The sequence below is a fragment of the Cyanistes caeruleus genome, chromosome 6 (assembly GCF_971803275.1).
Source record: "Cyanistes caeruleus chromosome 6, bCyaCae1.hap1.1, whole genome shotgun sequence".
NCBI lineage: Eukaryota > Metazoa > Chordata > Aves > Passeriformes > Paridae > Cyanistes > Cyanistes caeruleus.
Genome location: NC_141706.1, coordinates 53,904,583 through 53,917,699, shown reverse-complemented (window position 1 = coordinate 53,917,699; position 13,117 = coordinate 53,904,583). Strand labels below are relative to the sequence as shown.

General features: G+C 40.8%; 1 protein-coding gene across 7 annotated transcripts; it reads left to right on the top strand.

The window, feature by feature from the left end:
- The first annotated feature begins 2,320 nt into the window (after positions 1-2,320).
- LOC111929853 (alpha-1-antiproteinase 2-like) lies at positions 2,321-11,746 on the top strand. Of its 7 annotated transcripts, XM_086895599.1 has the most exons (7): positions 2,590-2,764; positions 3,131-3,230; positions 6,668-6,785; positions 7,125-7,784; positions 8,718-8,988; positions 10,774-10,921; positions 11,501-11,746. In XM_086895599.1, exons 4-7 carry the CDS (start codon positions 7,142-7,144, stop codon positions 11,693-11,695), a joined length of 1,257 nt encoding a protein of 418 aa, XP_086751725.1. In that variant the 5' UTR covers positions 2,590-2,764; positions 3,131-3,230; positions 6,668-6,785; positions 7,125-7,141; the 3' UTR covers positions 11,696-11,746. The 7 variants fall into 7 exon arrangements, with proteins under 7 accessions (XP_023783402.2, XP_086751723.1, XP_086751725.1 ...); XM_023927634.2 differs by lacking the exons at positions 2,590-2,764; positions 6,668-6,785 and adding an exon at positions 2,321-2,390; XM_086895597.1 differs by lacking the exons at positions 2,590-2,764; positions 6,668-6,785 and adding an exon at positions 2,321-2,390 and having other exon boundaries at positions 6,904-7,784.
- The last annotated feature ends 1,371 nt before the right edge of the window (positions 11,747-13,117 follow it).

Below are 13,117 nucleotides of genomic sequence, written 5' to 3'. Positions count from 1 at the left end.
AGACCAAGAGGACCAAATGGAAGGACTGCTGTCTTTCAGAATACCAGAGCAGTACATACATAAGCTTACTGCCTGCATAAAAAGAGAGCTACAAGTTCCTATGCAACATATTCTGACATCGAATATTGAAACAGTCTCAGCAAATTTCAGGGTGGCTTACATGGTTGGATGAAACTGTTATATAGATGAGGAAAAAGAAATAGGTATCACAGTGGGTGTAACATTGGAGATTGATATAGATTAGTTTTATTTACTTCATTTTCCTTCTTGCAGTCCCATACAAATGTCAGCAAGTCAATGGCATTTCCAATTGCAAGAATAAATTGCTCTTAAATAAAATCATATTAAGTTGATTGGTTTTTCCTTCACCTTTTTCAGTAACTTTACTCATGCCTGAGCTTCTGTGCTCTCATTTTGCTCTCAGTGCATGTGTTATTCATCTTCAGTGTGAATATGTTTTAGGTAACTTCTGTAACCTCAAAGGCGATTTTCATTTTTTTGGTTTACAGAAAAATAGGCTGCATGTGCCCACCTTTTTTTTTTTTCAGTCTGTAAACAATTCAAACACATTTGCTAGCAGTCTGGATCAAAATTTCTGCTGAAATACTCTGCTTACCTTTGCACAGGTAAAAGGAAACCACAGAAGAGAAAGAGGTAGAAGCCAGGAGGGAAAGGATTTGCAGAAGCTCCAACAGCTCTAAATGCATAGAACCCTCCATGTTGTACAAACGTGCAGGCATACAGGGTGGAAAAGAGAGGAGAAGAAATGCTTCCATTCATTGCTAACCCCTGAGGAATGGCCCAGAGGAAAATCCTTCCAAAACATTTATCCTATTATTATAAAGCTTTTCCCTCTGAAAGATCCCTTCTTTAACATGTATTACAAGAAAAGGCATTTTCTTTACAAGAAGAACATTGAGGTGCTTCAGTGTGTCCAGAGAAAGGCAATGAAGATGTTGAAGGGTCTGGAGCATCAGTTTTATGAGGAGCAGCTGGAGGAGCTGGGGTTGTTTCTGCTGGGAAAAGGAGGCTCAGGGAAGACCTGATCACTCTGCCCAACTCCCTAAAAGGAAGTTGTATCAAGGTGGGTGTTGGTCTCTCCTTCCGAGTAACAAGTGAGATAAAAACAGGCAATGGCCTCAAGCTGGGCCAGGAAATGTTCAGGTTGGATATTAGGAAAAATTTCTTCACCAAAAGGATTATGAACAGTGGAACAGGCTGCCCAGGGAAGTGGTGGCATTACCATCATTGGAGGTATTTAACAGACATGTAGATCTGGCCCTTATCATCAAGGTTTAGTGATGGAGTTCTCAGTGCTGTTCAATGTTTGGACTTGATGATCTTGGATGTATTTACCAACCTAAATGATTCTATGACATATAGCACCTTTTCTCCTTGAATCCCCTACCTCCCAAGGGGAAGTTCCTCCTGGATGGAAAGTGTTCACTGGGGCACTGCCCTGCAGCTTTTCCAATCCCTCAGTCATACCCACATGAGCACAGTCCCTGTGGCTGTCCCTCCATGGGTGCTGCAGGAGCACACCCTCACATGTGACAAACAGCTGGCTCCAGGTCTGTGTGAAAGCAGGCTCTGGTGTCCTGGCCTGCCCTTCCCTGTCTGCCTTTTTGTGCCAGCCCACACTGGGAGTGCAAGGCAAGGGTTTGTCCTTCAGTCCATTGCTGTGTGCTGACAGCACTCTGGCTGAGGTGTGCTGATCCCATGGGGTCCTGGATGCACATCTCTGCCATCATCCTTATAGCAGCCCCCAGCCACTACAAACGTCAGTACTGCAGCTTTAATTTTAAAGGGGATGTCCCCAGAAATTGGCCATTATTAATGGCAATGCAGGCAATTAAGAAATAGTGTATCATTTAAAACAAATATACCAAATAAAAACTATTAAAAGTCTGGCATAGAGGAAGCAAAACACATCATTGAAAAATACTTGATTAAGATCTGGCTGCAGCATGCATCCACAGCTGTCTTTTCCTTAGGCTCCTGTCTAGTATTATGTATATGTTTCATTTTACTCCAGTTAATGCTACTGTACGAAATGATGCAGTTTACAGAAGTTAATGATGCACGTGAAGTATTTCCCAGAGTAAGTAGATAGATTCCCATCAGGAGGATGTGAAGAAATGCAGGGGACTCAGGACTGTTCTAAGAAAAGGCCATGTCTGGCCATGCATATACAGCAAAAATCAGGTGCCTGCCCAGAAAAATTGTCTTCACTGTTTACTCTGCACTGTTCCTAAAGTAATAATGCTTGTCTGCCCTGGTTAATGTTTTCTAGAGGACGTTTTGCTTTCATAATGCTGTTCAACTGTATAAATAAGAGAGGGAGTTGCAGGGCAGTCCTGGTGAAGACAGCAGGATCCTTGGAAGCTGCTGTAAGTATTGATTTTTTGCTTCCTATAGAGACTTTAAAAGTGTCTCCTCTTGTTGAAAGCAATCAGTTTTAAATCTGTTCTAGGGTTGTATCTTATACTGAAATCTGTGCATATAATGAGGGTTTCATTTTGTCAACTGGATATAAAAGACATTAGGCATCACAATTGAGGCAACGAGCTGCCTACGCATTGTGAGGTCACTGGAAGAGGTAGAAAGAATCTAAAAGCAGAGCAAGGTGTCGTGCCAGAAAGCAAGGTGGTCTCTGGGGTCAAGAAATCCTAAAAGGGGGACTTTCCCTGATATACCTCCTGCAAGAAACAGACCCTGATTCATTAAAAGCCTGAGGACGGGTGCTTAGAACATTTTTTTTAAGGTATTGGTGCTTCCTTTTAAGTAATTCTGGTGATTTTTTTACTGAAGGTCGACAAGAAATACCGTTGCTTAGGGAATGGTGTATCTAATGTCTACTTCCATTTGAGATGAGACATTATTGAGGTAATCATCAGATTACAGGCCCATTGAGAGGGAAGTGGAGAAATTGGTGATTTTCACATGTTCAGAAGATCACAGTGAGGTCAATATTTTTAATGAGTCAGAAACCAAGCTGTGGTCAGGTGTACAATGGAATGTAGAAACTGAGAACCTGGTCAGGTCTGTTCTTGCAGAGAGAAGAAAATCACCTCTATCTTAACCACTGCACTCACTCTTTTTTGTCTACTTTTTATTCTCTTGGCCTCAGTGATGCTTCATCCCTGAGTGTGTGCAGTAACTCAAGTTCAACAGCAAATACTCATGGTGGCCTGGTAGAAGAGTGAGAGCTCATGTTCACCTATTTCCAGGTAAAAGGAGGCTTTGAGGTGGGTGATGCCACTTTCTGGGTGAGTTCTCCGATGCTAAGCTGGCTCACAGAAGATAGAAAAAACACAAAACAACCCTGCTAAAGGATAATGCAAATGCTTCCACATTTCTGTTGCAAAAGGAATTACTTTCAATGAAATATTCACAGTGGTTGGATTCTCTGAACAGTCCAATGCCCTTGGCATGTGTTTGCAGTCTTCTCAGGGGCTCAGGCATAGAGGTATCAAAACTCTGAATGACAAGAGAAGTGAATGTCTAAATGATCAGCCTGGAATAGGCTCTGGACCTGTTCAGGTGCATATGATTAAATATGCAGAGCTTTCTGGGCAGCCAGGAAAGCACACATGAGTTTGTGGTGCTCCTTTGGATAGGTGGTCCTGGACAGGGCTTCTGAGATCGTGTCCTCACACATAGATATGGCTACTCAAGTCTTTCTTCTGTGATTTTTTGTGTGCTTGGGTGATCCTCTTTACAAGACTCTGAGTAGCTGATATTTAATTCAGCAGACACCACTAGTGGTTGTGGTGCTGTAACTTCATGTGCCCCGTGCCCTCAGAGTGCTGCTTCCAGGAAAAAAATTTCTCAGATTTCCTTCTTCAGAAACAATCAGGAGGGAAGCAGCACCATCTGGTGAGCAAACAGCTTTTCAATTTATGCCTTCATATGTTTTTGAGTAGTGCAAGTTTTCATGTTGTCTGAATGAGATTATCAGTGAGGACTCCTTATGGGAGTAGTATGGGATGAATTTTCATCTCCTGGAATATTACATGGGACTCTAGAGGCAGAAAGTTGTCTCCAGAATCTCTTCAAATCATAGAGACAGAAATCAGCCCTAAAATGGACAAAATAGCTATATCCACAAAGAAGCAAGGTCTGTCAGTCAGAAAACTCAGTCCAGCCCACTCACAGGTTTTCTGGTGGAATTATCTAAGGTAACTACAGCTGATCCCAGTGCTCTCCATTTTCTTTTTGAGTTGCATGGTAGGGAATACGGTGTGCCAGGGAAGAGGAAATATATTCAGCAAATGTTATCACCAAGTCTACTACAGATAAATTGCTGAAAACACTGTCTTCCAAGTGCTGGCATGCTCTTGTATCATTGTCTGGTTTGATTGAAAGCTCTTCTTTGAAGCAAACTATTCTTGGACACTACAAATAAACTGCATTGTGTAACGTACACAAAGAATAAGAGGCAGAGGTTAACGTGTTTCCTTCCAGGCTATTCAACAAGTCAGACTAGATTTGGAACTAGAATTGAAGTGCCTTTCACTTCTACTGCCATGTTGATGGATAAACTATTTTTTCTGGAAATTATAGAAGTTAAGGCCTTAAAAAAATTTCTGCAAACTTAACTCCTTCAGTCTGGGAATTTCCTAAAGGCTTTATAGCACAGGTTCTCAGCCCTTTGCTTTTTAATAGCTCATTAGCAGCAATGGTCCATAGGAAAATCCGTCAGTCTTTAAGACCATATGATAATTTGCATCTTCTGTTTCCTGCTGAAAGAGTGTCTGTTGTCAATTTGTCAATGGTTGATCACTTGCTAACCCAGAAGACACAGTAACATAAAATGAAAAAGTAAATATCAAATATGAAATAACAATCCCCAATCACATTCTGAAGGTTGGAGGGTGCAAATCTTATTATAAAAGTACCTTTAGGTTTCAAAACTAGGACCAATAAACATGGCCACTTGTATATGGAAGGCTTAAACAACAAAAAAAGACTTCTAAAAATCACAGATGCTAAGTCTTTTATAATTTTATGCCTTTAAAACTAACCATTACCAAGATTTTTGTGAGGTCTGAGTCATGACTCTTGACTGTTTGTGATTGGCCTGTACTAAGTAACAGATGGATGATTCAGATTCAGATTGTATTTAATTATCTGTGAATTCAGTGCTGTAATAAAATGAAATTAATTCCATGAAAGTACATAAATTAACCACAAAATGTGAACATGTTATAACTACATAGAGAAAAAATATCAGGATAGAGAAAATTGCCTTCAGAAAACTATAACTAGTATTATACAAAGCCCTTACAAGCAAAACCATTCCATATCCTTTCACCATAATTTTGAGGTCAAGTTAGTTAAAATCTCTTTCTGCTTTGCATTCCAAATAAATAGAATTTGCAGTCTGAGGAGTACAAAGAAAAGCCTATCTATCAGGTGTTATATTTTGTAATAAATATTAAATGCGATGAGATAGAGAACAGGTGGCAACTTATGTTTAAAATGAAATGTTTCTCTTTTTTGGAATTCATGTTATTCTTAATAAATTATGACTGCAGCTGAGTAAATAGTTCATAGTAAATAATTTATCCACAGGCAGCTTCTGAATCAGCCTGCTGGATATGTGGAAATAGATTGGGCTTAGCTCTGATGCTTTTGTTTGGGAGTTGATTTCTTTTCAAAGTCTGACTAATACATTGGCTCACTGATAGCAGTTTTAAAAACTCAGAACTGGAGCTCTTGTATTGAGTTACAAGTATCTAGATACATCGAGAATTACTTCAATGTCAAAATCAGACGAGAGCAAACTATAATTTAGAACTACTGTGTACAGTAATTAAAAGTGTAGCTACCAAGAACCCAGCCCTTATAGTTCTTACATTTGACAGTAATGCTGTTATTGCAAATAGGCCTGCTTTTTAACATTACTTATAATAAACATGTAAATGTTTGAATGTTTGATTATAGCTTGAAAATGTTTTGTTGTTCTCAAGAGTCTAAGTGGATATACTAATACAAATTGCTCCCTCTGATGCTATAGAGCAAGCAGGACCATAAGCACAGCACCTTCTGATGAGTCTCAAGTTGAGTCAGGCCAGGGATGAAAGGTGCAATTGATGCAATATGTCTCCCTGTGAACAATTTTAGCAAATCTGGCTCATTATCTCCTCAACCCCTGTGCAACTCTTGCACCATTTCTTTGCCCTAGATTCCTTTTCAGAAATGAGGCCTCTTGGGACATTGATATCCCCATTTCCAAGGTCTCTTTTCAAGAGCTTATACAGTGCAGAGTGTCAGCTCTGCAATGAAATGTGGCTACCACAGCCAAGTGTAACACATTGATAAACGCTTCGCCCTTTGACCAGTGGAGCAGCTGATAAAAATAAAGCCTTGTTCTTTGTTAATGGCTTTGACTGCTTCTGCTGTGCTGAAAATGAACCCACTCCAATGGTTTTGTTGAAGAGACAGCGCCTTGTTTCAGGGTCTTATTTAAAACATTACATTCTTTCTATTCAGAAAAAACCCACCTATTCCTTAGAGAGGTGGGTGTTTATATCTGGTTTGCTACTGAAGAACAGCCCCCATTATTTGTCCTTTCTTTAAACAGGACTCCTTATCAATCTGACCAAAAGTTTATTTAAAGATCTCCTGCCTGCCTGTTTGCTCAAATTCTGTTTCTATGTAGGTACTGATTTCTGCTCACTTGCATGAATTTCCTCTTTCTCCCCAAACTTAACAAAACACCCAGACTTCTATGATGAACTTTTAAGGAATTATTCAGACCATTAGTGTCAAAAGCAGAGGTATGGCAGTCTTTCAGCTATTAGCCAAGCAGTGTTTTCTGATGAGATATGCTCCATTCTGCAGCCTGCTGAGGGTGCTATGTATTCAACTAATCCATGCTAAATTTTGTCTTTGCAGGTATTTAGGGTGGGGGTGGCAGTGAGAGTTGGTGGAGACTTGCCAGGAGGCCTGGGAAAATAAAAAAAAAAATTCTGTAAAGAATTGGAGAACATGAAAACTGAGGACAAAAGAAAGATAAGACTTTTTAATTCAGTGGTAATGACAGAATAACTCTTTCCACTTCATTAATTTACTTACCTCAGAAATATAATCTCGTTTGTTTTTGGTTTTTTTAATAGGATTTTAATACGAGAACATGAAGGCCACGTTCTACCTAAGTTTGCTACTGGCTGGGTTTCACACTGCTGCCCACAGTCAGCTCCCACCCAGCGACCACAGCGATCCAGATGACCCTAAACACCACATACATCACGGAGGTGAAGCCATTGCTTGCCTCAAACTTGTGCCAAACAATGCTGACTTTGCATTCCAGTTTTTTAGGGAGGTTACACAGGAGGCACCTAATAAGAACATTTTCTTCTCTCCTGTGAGCATCTCCGCTGCCTTTGCAATGCTGGCCCTTGGGGCTAGATCATCCACACGGTCTCAGATCCTGGAAGGACTCGCCTTCAACCTCACAGAGATTCAGGAGAAAGAGATACATGACGGCTTCCACAACCTAATCCACATGCTGAACCATCCTGAGGGTGGAGTCCAGCTCAACATGGGGAATGCCATCTTTATAACAGAGAAGCTGAAACTCCTAAAAAAGTTCTTAGATGATGCCAAAGCTCTGTATCAGCTGGAGGCTTTTACAACTGACTTTAACAAACCCACAGAAGCTGAAAAGCAGATCAATGATTATATAGAGAGGAAAACACAGGGGAAAATTACTAATTTAGTCAAGGACATGGACCCAGAAACTGTAATGCTTCTGGCTAGCTTTGTTTTCTTTAAAGGTAAGTCTCCTCTAGGGTTCACATTCTCACCATTCTTATCAACAAATCTAATGTTGCCCACCTCAGCTGAAAACTGGTCTGGGGAAAATTTCAAATGCTCTTTTCTGGGTCAGAAGGTCTCCTAATGGCATAGTGGAGGTGGTGGTGAGGTAGCAGGACCTCTCTCAGCACAGAGAGGCAGCTGGAGGCCACACAGCCTTGTTTCTCTTTGTGACAGCTCCAGGAGCTCTGTTCCAAGCCACAGCCTTCCATGCAGCCTGAGCTGGGTTCCTGGGTTTAACCATAACTACGATTGTCCCATATGCTTCTAACTCTCAGTGAAAGCACTGAGACTTATATATGACCTAATGCCTCCTTTTAAATTATGCATGATTCAATAGCCTAATTTACTACATCTTTTTTTTCTCCTATCAGTCCTTTATACATGCACACTAACATTTATATATGGGAGAGTGACAAACTGGGGAGAACATTTTAAGGAACAAAACGGGAACACTGCATTTCTGCTGTGGGTTAGATGTGCCTTTAAGCCTGACATAAAACTACTCAGATATATTATTTTATCTACAAACTGAGGCTTCATGATTAAAGTCAATATAAATAAATTGCATGCAGAATATAAGTACACAGATGATGTTTACAGAAAGGCCACTTAGTTCTCCTGAACAGAAAAGCAGTGGTAGGTGCAAAAAAACACCTAATTATTTCATTACTGGCATCTGAAACATAAATTGAAAGTGGAATACAATGCACTCTTTTGAACAAGTAAAAGATCCTTACATTACTGTGATACACATTCTAAAGTGTTACGTTTGAAAATTCTGTATTTAACACATGGAAAAATAGGTGAATATTATTACTAGCTATAAAAAATTTAGTCTATGATGGGATAGAACATGGGATATTCAGTTAAATTCTCCTTCTCTGTATCAGGCAGCTGGGAAAAGCCTTTTAAACCAGAGCATACTGAAGAAAGGGAGTTCTTTGTGGATGCTGAAACGACTGTGAAAGTCCCTATGATGTACCAGATGGGCAGCTTTGACTTCTATTTTGATGAGGAGCTGTCATGCACTGTGGTACGGCTGCACTATAATGGGAGTGCTACTGCATTTCTGGTTCTGCCAGCAAAAGGGAAAATGAAGCAGTTAGAGCAAACTCTGGACAAGGAAACCATCCAGAAATGGTCAGACCATCTCTTCAAGAGGTAATCTTCTGTCAGTCAGCTGCAGCAGCACATAATTTATAGTATTTTTTTCTTTTCAGAGAATGCATACACTATGAACATGGTGATTCTGGGAACTGAGTGGGTTATTTTTGGCTTGTGTGCCCTAGTTGTAAAAATCATGCAGCTGGTTGGTATTTAACTATTCTTTTGTTGATGGCTGAGTGACTTGCTGCTCTCCTGACCAGAGCAGAGACCATCCTACTCCTCTCTGAGGAACAGCAAGCCTAGATTGCTGTTTCTAAAATACTCCATGGACTGAGAGGTATGGTTTCAATTTTAAGCCAGATCTTCTATACTAGCTGAGATTTCAGCTAGTGTGTTTTTCCTTTTATGTCAGTGATGCACTGTGACTCAGGCATAAGTCGGAATCTTAAATAAAGCATAACTTACACAGTTTGTAGTGGTGCTTACAGACATGGTATGTCCTACACAATTTTCTTGCAGCATTCGGTTGTTGTTAGAACAGGCAAGTGATTAATTGTGGATGTCCTGATTTTCTGGCATTTTGTTTTGAAACTATAAATATCTAATGAGTTTCTGTTAGCTTCAACCATTGACACCAACATCAGCTAATGCATTTTACAACCTTGTTTGTCTGGGAGAGAAGAGATCTTAGCAACAGTAGATGAGTAATATCAAGTTAATACATGCTTAATTTACCAAGCTCTGCCCTAATTCACAACTAATAAGGCTGTGCAGTTCACACCCATATATCTCAGTGCATCATCACAGAAATACCAGAACAGTTAGTAAAAACATAATGGGTAGCAAACTGAATATGAGCTAATAATGTGATACCTCAAATATCAAAATAAAAATGTATCATTCTCAGCTGCAATATCAGGAAAACCCTTATCTAAATGAATTTGTGGTGCAAAGTCACTGAGGATCAATATAGAAATACGTTCTTCATGGGAGAAACTGTGAGAGCCAAATGGCAATTTCTGTTCTATTGCTTTGTTGTTGCCAGTGCTGATACACTCATTCCCATCCTCTTCTAGTGACTGGGCAGTATCACATGAGGGCTACAGCACCACAGTTTGGGTCCCATCTGTTTTGCTATTCAATATTCAACCCAAGCTGTCTCTGGGCAGGCAGCAAAAGACCTGAGCTACCTGAAGTGTTATCACTACTGTGGGTGACTTGGACTCCCTGAGGATCCCTGGACGGGGCACGAAAAGAAATCCAGCAGAAAGCACAGCAAGCAGGAGCTGCCTACAGACTGCTCACAGGCAAAGGGGAACTTGATCATGGCCAGCCCACAGGAGGAAGACAATTAGAGGACATGGCATCCAAATGTGCAGGCAGCAGGGAACAGACCTCTCCCGGGGCCATGTCAAATGCCCCAGTTATGCCAGAGATACTTATTTGATTTGAAATGATGGGATTTACCACAATTCTCCCCAAGCAGACTTTGTCAGGACTTCTCTTCAGCTCTCCACTTTCCTGAGCAACATGGGTTATCCCTCATCCCTGCCTGTAAATAGGGGGTCTTGTTACTGTTCTACTTAGCAGAGTGCTCTCAGATTTCCTGAAACAAAACACCAGATAAATAACATTATGACTGCTATTATTATGATTAAGAGTGATAGTTCTTGTATCACCATGAGAAGCATCAGCAATCAAATTAGTGCTCATTGTACATTCAGGATCCAAACCCCTGGGATTTGACACTCATGGGAATTAAACAAATTTCTCACCATCATTTATATTGGTGAAAAAATCCTTCACACCACTCTCTTGTGTTTCTCTTCTCCCTAACAGGTTTATGAACCTCTACTTTCCCAGATTTTCTATTTCTGGGAGCTATGAAATAAGTAACATCCTTAGCAAGATGGGAATTGTGGATGTGTTCACCAACAAGGCAGATCTCTCTGGCATCACTGGCACTCCAGAGCTGAAGGTTTCCAAAGTAAGTCTGTGGCTGTTGTCCCTTTCCTTTCTTTCACAAACTTGCAGGAAAATCCACCAGTGGTAGCATCCAGAAACATCAGGTATGTACAGCTCCCAGCTTCCCAGCTTGCCTGCAGCCTGCAAAGCTTACAAAAGGAGATTGGTCCTTGGTGACACTGGAGATCAGATTAGATTGCTGCACGTCTGTTTTTTCCAAGACTGGTACTGGCCAAGATTTTTTCTGCAGTTTTCTGAAACATGAGAGGAGCAACAACCCCTGACTCCTCAAGGAAAACCACTAATGTTCCCAGGCACAGCACAACCTGTCCCTCTCACCCTGGAGATTCAGTTTTGGAGGTGCAGACAAACAACTACAGGTGGAGCCTCCATCCTTCATCCAATATTTTGGATTTGTTATAGGAGTTTTCCATAGCTCCATCCTAACCCTCATTTAAGCAGCCATGACTACAGTGCAGCTCTCCTGCCTCTACTCACTTCTCAGGGGATCCCTCAAAGCAGGACTGCTTTAAAGGGACTCTGATTCATTTCTCAAGGGGCTGTTTACTGCCCAGAGTGACTCTATTTTCTTTTTTCCTAGGTTGTCCACAAGGCTTCTCTGGATGTTGATGAGAAAGGCACTGAGGCAGCAGCAGCAACTGCTGTTGAAATAATGCCAATGTCTCTTCCTCCAACCATTGAATTCAGCCATCCCTTCCTCATGCTGATTTTTGATAGAGATACAAACAGTACACTCTTCATAGGAAAAATAGTTAACCCGACTCTCACTAGCTGAAGTGACATATGAATTTTGTTTGCTACTACTAATTAAAGATGTGAAAATTCATGACATGGTTTATTTCCATTTGTACCAGCTCACATATTTTTCTTTGTTAGTAACAGTTTTTATTTTATGTCATCATCAAAAACTATTGGTATTGACCATTACACTTGCTGAAGAGGAAGGAAGAAATTGTTTTAAATTCTGCTAGAAAATAATACCTTTTTTACTTGACTGAAAAACAAGGAAAGACCTAATCTTTGCCAGCATTTGGAAGGAAACATTTATATTAAAATGGAAGACTCCTGCTTAATACAAGGTAGTCAGCAGGTAAAATTATGAACATTCTTGCCAAGAAAGCAGAAGTGGTTGCAATTTACCATAAATTAATCTGAGATGGGAACAGTTGGATCAATACTGCAGGGTCACAGAAACCTGGAGCTTCTAATGGAGACAGCACTGCGAATGTGAAAAGCTGCCTTCAACAGCTGTCTGTACCAAAACCTTTTATCATTCTTAGTATCAATCTAGCAGAAAATCTTCCTGAGTTTCTTGCAGCTTAAAAGAGAGCAGGAGGATCAAATCTGCCTTGAATCTGAAGATTTTCACCACGTGTTACCAATTTGTCAGATTCAGATGGAGTTACTGACTTCTCACACATGTTTCCGTCAGTGGTGAGAGGGAGGATGTAGCTAAATGGGAAGGTGAGGTATTTGGATGGCAATTACACTAGCATACTGTCAGCTGAGATTTGTGGAAAACCTATAAAGAGACTCTGGAAAATTAGAGATCTTTCAAATGCTTTTGTCCTTTTACAGCAAAAAATATAAGTAATAAACATGCAATAAGCAAATCATCGGATCCAGGTAGGGGTGAGAGGCACCCAGGTAGAACATAGGGCAGTTTGAGGCTGGCTGGGAACCACTTTTGGTGGACTTGCCTTGGCAACTGGTATCAGAAGGAGCACAATTGGACCTGTTTTCTCTAAAGTTGTGGGATTTGGGAAGAGATGAAATGGTGTCATGTCATTGGCAATGATGCTGGGAACAGTCAAATGGCTTGGGAAGCAAACACAACATCAGCAAGGTCTTGTGTGCCCTCTGCAAAATTAGTGTGGTGCAAAGCATTGTCTCCCTGTTGCAGTCTAAAGGAAAGCCCTCTCTCTGTTCTGTGTTCCTAGTCAATACCCTCTGTTAACACGATGCTTGACGGTGCTTTTTGACTAAATACAGTCTCAGTACAGACGGATATGTCAACAACTCCTAGCATCGAAGGCAGGATGCACAGTGACAGAAATGCATGCATTCTGACACATTCCTGCACTCTCCTCCATCTGTCTGGGTGGCTTTGTGGCCCTATGCCCACACAGGGTAATTAACAAGGCCCCCCTACCTGACTGCAGGTTTTTCATCTCCCTTAAATAGAGTTGCAGAGAGC

Excerpts from the sequence above, each read along its gene's own strand:
- LOC111929853 (XM_023927634.2), top strand. The coding sequence starts at position 7,142 with ATGAAGGCCACGTTCTACCTAAGTTTGCTACTGGCTGGGTTTCACACT. Across the intron at positions 8,989-10,773 it reads TCAGACCATCTCTTCAAGAG|GTTTATGAACCTCTACTTTC; the intron begins GTAATCTTCTGT and ends TCTCCCTAACAG. Across the intron at positions 10,922-11,500 it reads CAGAGCTGAAGGTTTCCAAA|GTTGTCCACAAGGCTTCTCT; the intron begins GTAAGTCTGTGG and ends CTTTTTTCCTAG.